Source organism: Myxine glutinosa, chromosome 5, assembly GCF_964187855.1.
Source record: "Myxine glutinosa chromosome 5, kmMyxGlut1.1, whole genome shotgun sequence".
NCBI classification, from domain to species: Eukaryota; Metazoa; Chordata; class Myxini; order Myxiniformes; family Myxinidae; genus Myxine; species Myxine glutinosa.
Genome location: NC_136265.1, coordinates 155,142,342 through 155,158,493, shown reverse-complemented (window position 1 = coordinate 155,158,493; position 16,152 = coordinate 155,142,342). Strand labels below are relative to the sequence as shown.

Sequence of the window (16,152 nt, the reverse complement as noted above, 5' to 3'; positions counted from 1 at the left end):
GCTTTACCACTTGCCATCACCTTCGTCTTTCCGATATTCACCTTCAGATCTTTTGTCTCCATACATTCCTTCCACTTGTTCATCTTTTCCTTCAGTCCATCCATACTCTCCGCAATCAACACCAGATCATCTGCATCCAACAACTCCCACGGTAAACCCTCCTTTATGTTCCGAGCCAGCACCTGCATCACAGCTACAAATAGTAGTGGACTTAGTACCGACCCCTGATGCACTCCCACCTTCACCTCAAACTCACCACTGTTCCCGTCCTTTGTCCTTACAGCTGTGCGCGCTCTCTTGTACATTGCCATCACTACTCTGATCAACCATTCCTCCACTCCTAACTTCCTCAATGCCCATGTCACTACTACATGTGGAACCCTATCGAATGCTTTTCTCCAGATCAACAAACCCAAGACACAACCTCTTCCTCTTCTCCATGTACTTCTCCTGCAACTGCCTCACAATAAAAAGCACGTCTGTCGTTCCTCTTCCTGGCATAAATTCAAACTGCATTTTGTCGATATTCACTTTCTTCCTTATCCTCCTCTCCAACACCCTTTCCAATACCTTCATTCCATGCTCCAATAACTTTATTGTGCGATACGAGCCACAGTCCAGAGGGTCACCTTTCCCCTTGTATAGAGGGACGAGGGTACTCAGTTCCCCATCCACTGGAAAGCGGCCTTCTTTCACCACCAGATTGCAGATCTCTGTCATTCTCTTCACACCCCAACTTCCTGCTGCCTTCAACATATCTCCCACAACTCCCGTCGGCCCTCCCGCTTTTCTACTCTTCATTGCTTTTATCACTTCTTCAACTTCCTTCTCAGTTATCTTCTCTGCCAGTCCTAAAACTCGGTTACTCTCTATGTTTGCATCCCATTCATTCTCTGCATTCAACAGTATTTCCATATATCTTTTCCATCTTCCTTTAATTCAATCTGGGTCCACAACGATTTGTCCCACTTCATCCTTCAAGCAACTCACCCCCATCACATCACACCTCTCTTTCGCTATCTGCTTTGCAATCCTGAATACCGCTCTCTGACCCTCTTCCGAATCCAAGCGTTCTTCCAACATTTTCCGACATGCCTCCTGCGCCTTTGCTACCTCTTTCTTTGCCGCCTTCTTGGCTGCCTTATAACTTTCATGCTCTGCTGTTTCTGCTCCCGTACCCTTCGCCTTCTGCCACTCCTTGACTTCTTCCTCTTCTCATCAATCCTCTTTCCAACTTCATCATCCCACCACCATGTTTCCGAGTGACTCGGTGGTCCTTTTGTCCATCCACATACCTCACCAACGGTTCCCAACAGACTATCTTTCATTGACTTCCAACCACTTTCAAGCTCAACCACATCATCCTCTACCATACTGAGCCTCTCTTTTAATGCCTGCTTCACTGTCACCTCTTTCAACCTCCACACACACCTTCATTCTCGGTTGGTACTTCACCCGCCGAGCTCTCCTCGCACCTTTCACCCTTATGTCGCAGACAACCAAGTGGTGCTGTGAAACAGCCTCCTCCCCCGGGATCACCTTTGTGTCCTGGAGGTGCCCCCTATCTCACCGACGCACCATCAGGTAGTCAACGGTTGTCGTTGATCCACCTGACGTGTATGTAACAAGCTTATTATCCTCTTTCTGGAACTGAGCATTACAAATCAACAAATCAGCTCTATCATCAAACTCCAAAATTCTTTCACCTTCTCCATTTCTCACACCATATCCGTAACCCCCATTAACTCCCTCAAAACCGTCCATACTCCTTCCCACATATCTGGGTCACTGGAATGTATGAATGAATGTATGAATCTATGTTTGTATGAATGTATGAATGAATGAATGTATGTATGTATGAATGTATGAATGAATGAATATGTATTAATGTATGTATGCATGAATGTTTGTATGTATGTATGAATATGAATGAATGAATGATGTGTATGAATGAATATATGTATGAATGAATGAATAAATGATGTGTTTGAATGAATGAATGTATGTATGAATGAATGTATGAATGAATTATTGTATGAATTAATGTATGTATGAATGTATGTATGTGTGTATGTGCATCTGAAAATATTAAGAACAGGGTTGGCCCAATCCCCACCACATTCTGCATACGTGTTGGTCGTACCCAGGGTCATGTCATGGGCACCAGGAAAAATAAATCCCTCCCCCCCCCCTCCACGACTTACGATTTTCTCCCCATCTCCACCACATATTGTATGTGTCAGAAGTACCCAGGGTAACTCCCATTTCCACCCCCCCCCCCCCACCCCCCCGCCTACCTCCCTCACCCGAAGGGAGTGGCTGTTTATGGTGAATGAAATAACAAATTATGAAGCCAAACATCAGGAGTCTGACAGTTATTATAAAAGTTAAAGAAGAAGTTAATACATAAACGCAACAACAGACAAAATCTAAAGCATCAAAATGATGTACCTTGAGGTGTCCCCACAGTTGAGGAATGCCCAAACTTTGCTGCCAGCCTTGTGTTTGAGGAGGATGTGCAGGGACAGGAAATTGGTGACGAGTATTTACATCATGATGAAGGGGCTGGTTCAAATTATGGGATGGTACTCGGCCACTTATGGATTTCCGGGCGAGCATTGGCCAACTGTCCAAATCTGCACTACTGAATACGTTTTCTGCATGTTCCTGACCAGTTGTAGGGCTTGCTCCACCTATGACTGAGCTGGCCTGATTTACGAATGGGTATTTCAGCGGTTTTGCTGGGGAGTACTGAGCTGGGGTTTGATATTGTGCTGAGGTGGAAGGGTAAACATTAGCTGCAACAGGGTTGTGGAAATGAAAAGTTTGGGTTGAACTACCCAAGTGTTGCCCACTAAATCGATATGTATTGCCCACTGGGTAGCAGCCCATGTCAGTGTTATGAATTGGCCTCCCAGCATGCTCAAGAGGAATCTGCTGGGTGCCATCATTGGGTCTGACACCAGCCCCCCAAGTTCCTCCGTCATGACTCGCCGATGGCCGAAATGGGACTGAGGTGAACAATCTGTAAGGTGCAGCCGTCCCAGTCTCAGAAGAAACGGGTGATTCTCGGGAGATGGGTGGTGGGCCTCGAAGAGGTGCTTGTCCCACTGGTGAGAGCATAGATGGTTTTGCTTGGCCATCGGGGACCAACGGCTGCGTTGGCAGGTTGCAGTGCATGGTTGCACGTCTACATTGTGGCTGCACAAGTGTGGGGAAACCAGCAGGAAACGCAGAAAAGGTACGGTCATCAAAAGAGGGCATATCAGGGATGATGGGCTGAAACACGAGCGAAGCATCATGTGATGTAGAGCCTGCTGGAGTGGATGCAGAAGCACCGATATCATCATGGTGAGTCTGAACGAAAGGTAGAAGGTGAGGCCGAAGGACGAAACTCTTTTGATCCCCAGGAACCATACTATGGTGGGTTGGACGGTTTCGAAAAGCTATAAAGCTAAGTTCCAGATGATAAAGGGGAAAAGGGGGGAAGAAAACAAAGGAAAAACAATTATTGCAGTTTGCTTACAGGACGCTTTCACAACTGCTGCTGTTAAGTGATTTCTATATAACACGGCTCATCTTCATCAACGTTTATAAGCCTCAAAGAACGGAAAACATACATCAACTCAATAATTGTGTCATACACCATGTGGCCAGGTCCCCCAATAAATAAAATGTGAGGACACAATGAAGTTTGTGATTCTTATCAAAAGATAATCAGTGCAGTGGCAAAAACTGTCGCAATAAAATCTCTATCCGATTAAAACTGGTCACTTCCTGGTTGAAGCAAGCAACCTGAAATAACTAGAAAACCTGCCATCAAAAGTGGCCACAAACAAGCGACAGGGTAACGAGTGCTCTTGTAACAGTGTGCTTATCAATCTTTCAACCAAAGCAACCGTGGATAATTGCCAATTATTGAACACTAGCAGAAGTACCCGGCATTGCCGGGCGGGGTAGGGGAGGGGGCGGAGGGGAGGGGAGGGAAAGGGGGATAGGGGGGGAGGGGGGAGAGGGAGGGGAAGGGGGAGAAGGGAAAGGGATGGTGGAAAGGGGCGGGGAGGGGGTGAAGGGGAAGGGTGGGGGGGAGAGGGGGAAGGGGGGGAAAGGGGTCGGGGAAGGGGAGAGGGGGAGGGGTAGGGGAGGGAGGGAAGGGGGAAGGGGGAGGGAGCAAGGGGGGGGGGAGAGGAGGGAAGGGGGGGGGGGAGAGGGGGGGTTCATATATATATGCTGGTGGGTGAATGTGGCTCACGTTTCCGAGTTGTGTGATGCCGATCAGGAAGAAGAAGAAGCCGTACTACCAAATTCGTACACTTCCGGAATGGTTTGATTTATTTGTGTTCAAATGTCTGGTGATTGTTTTGTATTTATTTATGCGAATGTGTACTTGTATATATCTGTCATTAATTTAAAAAAGGCTTAAGCACTATCGAGCGATTTAAAAAAAAAAAACTCCAAAAGAACTATCTGTTTTTTTCATAATTATTATTATTTTTATTTTTTTGCCTAAACTCCCAGGCACGCACTGATGAACCTCTGAAAGTTTGACGAAGATCCGTTCAGCCAACTCTGAGAAAAATGGCGACACAGACAGGCAGACAGACACACACACAGACAGACATCTCTCTTATATAGTAGATTCTTGTGCTGTAAGTAAAGGTAACAGAAAATCTGTTGCCTGCTTTTTTGCTGATAACATAACACAGTTGATCACGTGAAATAGGCCAAATGCCAAAACGGAGAGATTGATCAATACATTTTGACATTCTGTTAGCTCGGAAATAAATGCATTTAAGCGTTACAGGTTTTGGGGTTAACATATTTTGTGACCCAAAACTGAAAAGCAGATACAACGATGTAATGGCTTCGATCTTTTCCAATGTTTTGATGCCTTTGGAACCAGACTTGCCGATGTGCCAGCTCATTGTGGCTAGGCGGGAGTGCTACAAGGCCTGGCTTGTCGGGTTGAGGACAGATCGTTCCCTGGTAGCTCCTTGGCCAAGGATTTGCAGATGCCTGCTGCCTGTGGGTCTCCGCCTCCCATGGTTCACGGCCTATCGGTGGCTCCTTGGAGTGAGTGGTGAGCAACTGCGGCCAGGTGGTCGGTTGTGCTTCTGTCATCAAGAGCAGGAGTAAAAAGAAAAGGAGGGGACAATGAGAGGAGGAGACGAACAGTTAGTGAAGATACTGTGACTGCACATTAAGCATGTGGCAGGTAAATATTCATGAAACGGTTCATTACCACAGATTTGCTGATCAAGCAAAAATCTTTTATTTTAAACTTTACTGCTGTCTCAAAATGAAAACTCTAAAATAAATTCCCCTGAATATATTACTTCAATGCCTTGGCTCTTACGGTAAAGGCCTGTGTCTGACATGTGGAGGCCTGAGGCAGGTCCAACAAACGAAGTTGGCATGCCTGTAATTGCACGAGGAAGTGGCATCTGCTGCCCGCTCTTCTGCACGACACTGTTCTGTGCCAAGGCTGGCTGTGCTGTAACGAGCTGGAAGGGCAGAAATGGGTGGAATAAGAAAAAGCAAAAATTGGATCTTCTGGGGGAACAAAAAACTAAATTGGTGTGTTCATTTGTGGACGGTTACCTGGTATGGACCCACATTCCCCACCTGAGATTCCCAGGTAAAAGTTGTGTGTGTGTGTGAGTGTGTGTGTGTGTGCGTGTGTGTGTGTGCACGCACGCGCCTAGGTAATTCAACTTCACACCTTTAAACTAATTCCAGGAGCAGCTCAGAAAGCTTGATGATCTTAGCTACGATAAATGAAATGAAAGTAATTTTCCACACTCAGAATGTGCACATTGGATTCCTCCTAACAGGAATTAATTAATGCATGGCGTAAAGCCTTTATGTACGATGCATAATACCACAATTATTTATTGAGGTGAAAGTTGCACGCTTCTGAATAGATGTAGGTGCATCCAAGACATCATCTCCGAAAACGGGCATCGCACCACTCATCTACTGTGGTGCGATCCATGTGTGTTGGTGTATGCACAGGGATTCCACCACTCATCTGCTGAATGACTACATTTCAGAAAAGCCTCCAAGTTCACCAACAACAACAATCAAAACAGTTTTACAACAATTTCCCCCTTTTGTCAGGTGTATGGTCGAATGATGCTATTCCTCCATACGGATCTATCCATTGTGTCAGTTTCGTGGAACGCCCAAACATTCCACATCTTTCTTGACATTTTGTTTCCATGAATTTTTAGGACATTCTCTCAGCTTTCCTCCATATACCATGAGCTTTATTGCTTTATTTTATAGCTTCATCTTCTGACCTTCGTTGCACATGACCCTACCAAGCAGGTCTTCTGTCGATGTATTGAAGCCCATATAGACCAGTGGCAGGGAGCAGAAAGTGCTCTACAAATGGACATACCCCCACCGGAGGTATAACAAGTTGAAAGTGGTATCAAATTGAAGCTTAGGCTCTCTCGTTTCCAGAAATGATTTTGTACTTTGCAACATAGCTGCACAACATGTTCCTTTAATACCTTTTCTGCCCTAAACTCACCCGAAAATAGTACCTCCACGAACCTTCAAATTGTTTGATTCAAGTGAGGAGAAATCACAAATTAGCCACATATCCTGCTGTTTTCCTGTCGAAAATACTATGTAGAAGTATTCTGTGGCTGTTTTGGGGCTGCATTTATTATCAGTGGGTCGGCCATCCACAAAAAATTACATTTTGGCCATTTTAAAAGATTTTTTGTGAGAGTTTCCTTCCTGATTAGCTGTAAAAAGCTATAACAACGTGGATGTTGACTTCAAATGGTGTCACTGTTGTCTACTTTCTAGAAAAAAATCAGGCTTGGAATAAAGTTGTAACAATTACCATGACTTTAAGTCTTTAACCTTTTCTTTCCAAAATAACAAAACACGATTGCACACATTTCATCATTTTTTGACTTTTTAAAATCGATTGTCTCATTACACAACTTTGGCTTACATTTCTGAGTTTTATGTACTTTGATGATGCATTTCTCCTATTATATAGTTGTGCTGGGTCTATAGGGGTCTTTGTGGGCGTTTTCAGAGCAGGATGCAGGGAGGGGGGGGGGGGGGGGGGTGGGCATCATACCCTGAAAGTGGTGAGCTCGATTACCAAAACATAATTTTCGTCTTCATCCTCATCATCTTGCAATATAGTGACAGTGTTTAGGCAGTTGTTGCAGTTGCATATTTCTATGCATTCAGGCCAGCCAAGACACAAGTACATTTTCTACCAACAGTGCAGTCTGCATCCTTACAGTATAAATGGGTCAAGTCACGTAGTTCCCTTGGGGCTGACTCCTTCAGACTTCTCACACACACGTCATACTTGACCCAACCATATTCAGTGGGATCCCTTGTCCTGGGCTTTGCAATGTGACTACTGCACCAGATCATAGTCTGGAACTTGGCTCTCAGAGCATGTTGCATGAAGGCATCATCAGTGGGTGGAAGGGATGGCATGGGTTTGTCAGTCGAGGTTGCCATCCTAAAGCGCAGTTCATCGAGGGTAACACATGATTTACTTTTGATACCTTTCCCATACATCAAGAGGAGGAACTCTCTAGCAGCGGCAAACCCAGCCTCCTTATCTGGACAGTGAAATTCTGCCAATCCCATGAGTATCCTGGTGTTTTTGGAGGATGGTGTAGGTAGTGCGCTTACTGAGTTTGAAGAAGCCACTGGTTGAGTCACAGCTTGTAAGGGCATGTGCAGCTGGTAGGATGGAACACTGCTGCTTCCCAATTGCCTCAGCAATTTTTGACACTGGAATGAACCGCTCCGGGGTGACAAACTTTCCTGAGTGACCAGAGTGCATGTATACGTCATTGCTTAATTCCCCTCTACTTTGGTAGTACAGCAAAATAACTAGGACATCCGTATCATCGCATCTGACAATGGTACGGGGAAAGGATGACGAATGTGTGGCATCCAAGATCATCCTGGTATCTGTCTCATCATGGGTAGAGAAAAGCTCCTCCAAATCTCTGGTTCCATGATCAGTTATCTCTCTCACAACTTCTCAATTGGGATGACCTCCAGCAATGACAAGTTTCCTTTCTTGAGGAATTCTCTCTGGGGCTTTTTCCTCGATGTATTTGCTCAAAAAGTGAATGAGGGCTGCTTTATTCTGTCCTGACTTGAGACACTGCCTGTAGTTGGGAACTTGACTGTTTCCCATGATCCTGTGAGAAGGACCATCAGCACCTATGTCTCCATGTCGCCGACGTTCTTTACCTTTGATACTTGAACTCACGTCATAACGGTCAAACACCAACACTAGCATCTCAATATCAAGGTCAGGATTTCTATAGAGTGTGGTCAACCTCTTGACTACTATTTCTCCGAGGTCATCAAAGGTTTTGAATTGTGATTCATTCACACCTTGGACAAAGCTCATGCCATCAATGATATATGCTGTTGGGGGTGTGACCCTTGGATTTCAGTTCAGTTTCTTGGGGAACGTTTTCCTCCAGCTTGTGTGCGAGATGTGATTTTGTGGCTTTTCTCATGGTTCCATTATCATGGAAAAGTGCAGGTAGAACTGGGGTCAACTCATGACAAAACCATCCTCATATCAATGTCAAGATGCTTTGCAACTGATAGTAAGCGATGGAACAGTACCTCCGGATCAAGGACCATTTTGCTCTACTTGTCAAAAGTCAATACCTTCTTCATGCTCGCAAAGGTCACCACCATAGCTTTGGAAATAGTATGCCAAAAGCTCTTGGCTTCTCCATACATTAGCCGTTCAGCGATAAAGTTGTCGACGATGGTCTTTCCTCTTTCTGGAATGGATGTCAGAGATTCCTCAACAGCTTTGGTCACAACCTGCCCAGTAGTAATGTTGATTAACTCCTTAGGGATGCTGTCCAAATCGAAGAGGTTCTGGCAGTGGTTCATGATGTAATCTTTTATGGCGGTCACATCTGACCCTTGATATCCTTGATGGGCTAAGCTCCTCATATACATTCCCTTCTGACTTGTTTTCAATGAGATGCCAGAAGACCTCTGAGTACTCTCCGGACACTTTCTAGAAAGTAGACAACAGTGACACCATTTGAAGTCAACATCCACGTTGTTATACCCTTTAACAGCTAATCAGGAAGGAAACTCTGACAGAAAAACCTTTAAAAAGGGCCAAAATGTAATTTTTTGTGGATGGCCGACCTACTGATATAATAAATGCAGCCCCAAAACAACCACAGAATGCTTATACATAGTATTTTCGACAGGAAAACAGCAGGATATGTGGCTTATTTGTGATTTCTCCTCACTAGAATCAAACAATTTGAAGGTTCGTGGAGGTACTATTATCGGGTGAGTTTAGGACAGAAAAGTGATTAAAGGAACATGTTGTGCAGCTATGTTGCAAAGTACAACATCATTTCTGGAAACTAGAGAGCCTAAGCTTCAATTTGCTACCACTTTCAACTTGTTATACCTTCGGTAGGGGTATGTCCATTTTTAGAGCTTCTTGCGGCTGGTCTAATATGCTCTTCTTTATCTAACAGCTAATTCTGCTCCTCCTGATGCTTCCATCATGTCTCCAAGGCAACAGAAACCTTTAACCTTTTCTAAACGAAATCCTGAGCTCAGGAGCATTTATTTTTGTTCTTCATCTTCTTTGTTTTTGAAGTGATTGATACATCTTTTACATATGAAAATCCCAGCTTTTGTTTGCATTGATATCACTGCATCTCTTGTGACACCATCCATAACACTGTCGATGTTGAATTTCATTCATACAACTCCTTTTTGGAATTTCAAACAAGGCCATTGTCGGTTTTCTTTCCCTTCTCCTTCGCCACAACCATAACCTTTGTTTTATAAATGCTCAGGCAATGCCCTTTCTTCATTATTGCAATTTTCTATTTTTGAAACGTTTATTTTGCATTTTTACTTTCAGCATTCAGTACCAAGTCAGCAGCGTACAATAACTCGCATGGGAATCGCAACCTTTAAACACCTCGATGATTGTATTTCTTTCTTAATATAGTGTAAATGTTTGTGGACGAGATAGAACACAGAAGGAATAAGGATGGAACAAAACAAAAAGAACAGGAGAAAAAGAGGGACGGGTGTTGCAATTTAATTTTTTTTAACCTACAGACACCCCGTGGGGTGAGGGGTAATAGGTGAGGGGGAAATTGGGAGGGGACAGCCCGAGCAGGAAGGTGGGTGTGAGTGGGACGAGCGGGAAGGTGGGAGGAATCAGGGGAAGATCAGAGGAAGAGGGGGAAGATGAGAGGGGATGGAGTGAGGCAGAAGATGAGAGCGGTTGGGGTAAGGGGAGAAGCTCTGAGGTGGTGGGATGAATGAGAAGCAGAATAGGGAGACACAGAGAAGGGGTGCACTTGGGAGGACAGGAACATTCATGAGAAGGACGGTACTGACATGAAGGGGTACGACACCGTTAATGGGCGTAAAGGGAGGTTATGGTTGTATGCAGGCAACTTCTGCAAACTGTATTTCTCCTGATTCCCAATTTAGATCGACGGAGACAGACACCTCAGGAAAATGAGTGGTTTGCCGAAGGTACAGATGAAAGTCGTGCGGTAGGTGGTACATGGGGCAGTCGATGGACTGAGTGTTTGAGAGTTAGATAGGTTTGGAGATGAAACCGAAGAATAAGAAGAATAAGAAGCAGAGGAGCAGGGGAGCAGGGGATGGAGGAGGAAGTGGAAGAGAAGGTGGAGTAGGAGGAGGAGGAGGATAACACGTACTGTACTCCTGACCGAGAATTTGAAAAAATGTATTCAATGTCTAGGATCATGGAAGAACTAGAACATATAATTTTTTTTTGGTATACTAAATTAAGGCTCGTGTAACAGCTAACACATAAAACACATAAAAACAGAAACAGAAACAAACATAAAACATATCATAAAGGGAGCAGGAGACAAGAAGGGGAAAAAGAGGGAAACACAACGGTAGAGGAGAGGGACATCCGGAGATCTGTGGAAGGGAGAAGGCTGAGGCAGGTTACATGGGATAAACAAGATGGACACTATAAGGACTTTCAGGAAAGAAAACGGAATTTGAAAAAGGTGGATTAACGGGGGTAGAAAAGATCAACGTTTTGGATGGGGTAAGATATGAGATGGTGGTGAACAGCTGTTTTGGAGATCTGGAGGGATGAGTGGGATTGAAGAGAGTGTGAGAGTTTGTTCCAAAGGCAGAAAAAAGGGGAATGAAAGAGTGAAGGTGAGCAGAGAGTCTTGATTTTGGCAGTTTCACCAGAACAGGGTTATTGGCAGATCTTGTGTGTCCTGAAGGAATATTTGGTGGACAGAGCACAGACAGAGCTGGGGGAGGTAGGCCGGAGAGGAGTCGGTAGAAGACAGAAAGACCACCAACCTGCTTGCGGTGAACGAGTGAAAGGCCCTCAGAATCAGATTCATCGCGGGAGATACCAATGATTCTAAAAGCTTTGGTGTCTACAGAGTGAAGCCGACCTAGGTGTGAGGCAGTTGCACCAGCCCGAAGGGGAGAGCAGTATTCCATTGAGCTGTGGATGAAAGCTTTGTAGGTGGTGTGGAGCTCAGAAGTGCCAAGGAAGGACTTTGCACAACGGAGGAGGCCCAGTCGGCGACTTGCTTTGGAGGCCAGCTTGGAAATGTGGTTTTCTCAGGAAAGATCATGGCAGATAGTGAGCCCCAAAAGCTTGAGTGACAGAACTTCTTCAAGAGGATTGTTGAGAAAGTAGATGGAGGTTTTTCCAGACGGTCTTTTTGGAGAGACATCGTGAGAGTGTGAGATTTGTCAGGATTGAAAGACATGTTCCACTTGGTTGACCAGTTTGTGATTTTATCCAGGTCTGCAGAGAGTGAAGAGGCTGCTGTCTGCCGATCTGAGAGATGAGATATGGAGCGGCAGAGAGTGGAGTCATCAGCAAAAATAAAGAGAGGATTTTCCAGAGAGTTGGAGAGATCATTGATGAAGACAATAAAAAGCACAGGGCCCAGAACACTGCTCCAACCTGGACAGGAAGAGCAGGTGAGGGAATTCCATTTCAAGGTACACGTTGACTACGACAGAAGAGGAAGTCCGCAGGCCAAGAATGGAGATTTCCATGGATACCATGAGGAGAATTTGGTGAGCAGGGTGCCAGACCGTATTGAAGGCACGATATATGTCAAGGGAGACAGCTCTGATTTATTGTTTGGTTTTGAGGACCTCCATCCATTGTTGAGACAGCAGAAGCAGCATGTCCAGAGTAGAATGGCCTGGTCTGAAACCAAATTGATGATATGAGATCAAGCCATTGGAGAAGAGGAAGGATTTAATATGTTATGATTGAAATGGTATTTTCAACCAATTGACTGTAGTGTATAACACTGCCTTACGTATGATACTAACAAATGTGCACTAAGTGATTCACAAACGATGGTGTCCAGAACAAAGTTTTTTCAGAATGCTTTCAGAAATCTTTATCTGCAACAATGGAAAATTAGTTTGTTTGTATTATTATCATGTGGTTGTGTTGGCCTTTTCATCAGCTTCATTTTGATACCTCATTTGCATGTGAAGCTTCAAGTTCAGTAAATCTATAAATAAAAACGACTTTTCAGAGTTTCGACTTGGTGCAGTCGGAACTAAAAACTGCTTTTTTTCACCCAAAACGCAGAGGATGCGGCAATTAATGAATGGATTTTCAGATTCACCACAAATTTTGGTTCAGAAATCACTCTTAAACCTTTTGGCCTCAGACATGTAAATAAAACCTTTTAAAGGAAGAAGAAAATTAATTACACTTGGAGGAATTTTAGTTGCATTGTGAGGAATTGAGAAAGGAAAAGGTAAGTTTAAAGAATGAATGAAGGAAGGAAATAACAGGCTTTTTAATTTTACTTATTTATTTATTTTATAACATTTTCTTTTCTTTTTGAAGCGAGGAAGGGGAAATAAGACAAACTCGAGGAGCTTGAAAGGAGAACACTTAGGATAATGAAAGGGGAACGAGGAATGCGGCATCAGAGCAGATACAGAATTGGCTCGCCCACCAGCCGAGGCCATGGCGAGTCGGCCAGACATTCACAGGCATACTAATTCGACAATACACCACACCAAGGTATGATTAATATGGAAAATTAGACGAAAACAAAAACAATAACGTAGGCAGGAAACAATAACAGAAGGACAAAGCTGGATCTGGTCCAGAAAAACTTTGCATTGATGAACTGGAATGAGGCCCACATCCAACGTGCTCAGACCCGCAATGGAAATGACCATTTATTAAATTGTACATTTTTTACCTATTTGCTAATATAACCAACAGATAGTTGACTATTGAGTTGTTCTATAACCATTTTGTATGCAGCCTGTAGCTGCTGGTTGCATCATTGCTGGGCCGCTGATGCAGTGCTGGTACTGGGCCGTTTCCAGTAAGCTGGTACTCATTTTTCCCACAGCGGAAGGATTCGAGGTGATTCGAGATTCGAAGGCTGAGTCAACCAACGTTAGGTTATTTAACGGAACGGCAGGAGCTCAAACTCAAGACCCTAAGATCTTAAGCGAGCAACCTTAACTGTTAAGGCAACAAAAGGCTTAAGGGTCAGATTGGTTTAGAACTGAGAGGGACCTGAGGATCTGCATGAATATCATTCTGGACTACAAGGATGAGTGGAGCAGAGTGGAGCAAATAGCAAAGCTATGAGTGAAGTGAATGCGGAATAGGAGCTGATTGCACAGGTCTATTACAAACAGGTAATCTATCATCCAAGTTCCAAATCTGAGCTCATCCATGTTTTTCTGGTCAAGAACGATGTCATCACAACCAAGATGGAGTTTGCGTTTCCCACGAGCAGGCAGCTCGACCCATCGCACACGATTTTAAAACCATTCAACTCAAAGCAGTTGATTAAATGTTTAAACGTCCTCAACTGTGTAAATACTGCCTTTTAAAAATTTACACCTCAAATAGGGTTTAAAATCTTTCCAAAAATATATTTTTACAGTTGCTTTTCCTTCATTTTAACTAATCTTTTCTTAATTCGTCTTTATTTGTACAGCACTTAAAGATGTAGCTTCCAAATGAAAAAAGCTTTAACATGAGTTGACTGATTGAAATGTTTAAACAATGAGGCTGAAGAATGAAAACGCTTGAAAGTAATGCACCAAAATGATCGGCCATTCAAGAAGCAATGCAAGTGAAGCAAGGACGCAAGGAAGCAAGGCCACCAAAACACACCGGCTGACTGGTCCGTTCATCAGCGACTTCGTCCTCCAGTTTGCCGTAAGTGGAGAGCAGGGAAGATAGATACGGCATCTCGGCTTCAGCATAGGAGGGCAAAGAATTTGTACCTAGGAAGAGGTATTACAGATTTTCAGCATTTGACCCATTCATTTTAGCACGTTATAATTCGACTCATTCATTTATATTTTAAATGCGCTTCCAATGAACTTCATCAACGCAGGAGGCCACGAGGCCAATCAAGCTTGTGCAATGGCTGCCAACCTATGGTTGTTGGCCTGTGCTCCATACTTTTAAAATGTGGAGTGTCAAGCAAGGAAGAGTCTTTGGCACGATTAGGCCAGGGTCAGGTTTAAACTGCCAACTGACCTCCCAGACTCAGAGAGTAAGTGATATGACTCATTCATTCACATTTAGCACGTAATAATTTGACTCATCCATTAAAAGATAAAGCTGAAGCTTTGAAATGATTTCAGAAACAGACATGGTTTAAGGAAATTGCAATGTAATAAATAAAATTAAAATCTTCGTACAAAGGATGCAAAATTAGAAAGAAAGGCCGAGCTAAAAAGGAGGCTTATTCAATGTTAAATGTGTATCCGGAAAGCAATTATTCATACGTCTCATTGTTCTTTCAATTGTTTGTCACTATCCACCGAAATTCAGGAAGAAAAGAACAAACGGATGCAGCACACAGCCGTGAACTCTAAAAACAATAAAATGTAACAATTAGCGAGTGCATTGTTGGTGAACTGCACAAAAAGAAAACAAAAACACAAAAAAACACATGTCTGCTCCCTGGTTTACCCCTGAACTCCACCTGATGAAAACTCGTGCTCGCCAACTTGAAAGACTCCGCAATAAAACGGGTCTCACAGTTCACTCCCAAGCCTACAAGGACCACATACAACACTACAAAGATGCCCTCTCCCGCGCCCGCTCTGCCTACTACTCTCAAATTATCCACTCTGGCTCCGGAAACCCAAAAGCACTCTTCTCGACAATAAACAAACTCCTCCGCCCCCTGAACACCACCACCCAGTCATTCACAGTAGACAACTGCATCTCCTTCCTCTCTTTCTTCCAACGCAAAATTGACAACATCTACAACAGCTTGACCACCGCCGCACCCGCTCCCCCTCCAACCACCTGCCCCCCCTTGTCCTGCCATCCCCTGTCTCGGTTCTCCCCAATCTCTCCTACTGACCTCTCTGAACTCCTCATAGGAATGAAAACTGCCACCTGCACTCTTGACCCCATCCCCTCCAGCTTTGTCAAAGCCTCCCTCCCTGCTCTCTCTCCACTTATCATTGCAACAATAAACTCCTCCCTGTCTACAGGCATCGTCCCACCTTCCCTCAAAATTGCTGCTGTTACCCCCATTCTAAAAAAACCTGGTCTAAACCCTGACACCCTAAACAACTTCAGACCCATCTCCAACCTACCCTTTCTGTCAAAAGTTTTGGAACGCGCTGTAGCCACTCAACTCAAACATCATCTCTCTGCCAATAACTTGTATGAAACATTCCAATCCGGATTCCGCTCCAACCACAGTACTGAAACTGCTCTCCTCAAAATCACCAACGACCTTCTCCTCTCCTCTGACGCTGGCAACCTCAACATTCTCGTCCTCCTCGACCTCAGCGCTGCCTTTGACACCATCGATCACACTATCCTCCTCACCCGACTTGAATCCACCTTTAACGTCACCGGCACTGCCCTCTCTTGGATTAAATCATACCTCTCTGACAGATGCCAGTTCATCTCCATCAATAACTGCAAATCCCCCACTGCTCCCCTCCCCCAAGGTGTCCCCCAAGGTTCAGTTCTTGGCCCCCTCCTCTTCATCCTTTACCTGTCCCCGCTCGGTCACTTAATCCGCCGTCATGGTCTCCAATTCCACTGCTTCGCCGATGACATCCAGCTTTTCATCTCCACCA

General features: G+C 44.3%; 1 protein-coding gene across 3 annotated transcripts in view; it reads right to left on the bottom strand.

Moving 5' to 3' along the window:
- LOC137426905 (putative helicase with zinc finger domain) overlaps nucleotides 1-16,152 on the bottom strand; it is a 331,899-nt gene that overhangs the window by 25,002 nt on the left and 290,745 nt on the right. For all 3 annotated transcript variants that reach the window (XM_068115906.2, XM_068115908.2, XM_068115907.2), the window contains 4 exons: nucleotides 14,210-14,322; nucleotides 5,357-5,504; nucleotides 4,910-5,114; nucleotides 2,452-3,454 (listed from right to left, as the gene is read on the bottom strand). In XM_068115906.2, the coding sequence (XP_067972007.2) occupies nucleotides 2,452-3,454; nucleotides 4,910-5,114; nucleotides 5,357-5,504; nucleotides 14,210-14,322 (1,469 nt within the window). The remainder of the gene's footprint in view (nucleotides 1-2,451; nucleotides 3,455-4,909; nucleotides 5,115-5,356; nucleotides 5,505-14,209; nucleotides 14,323-16,152) is intronic.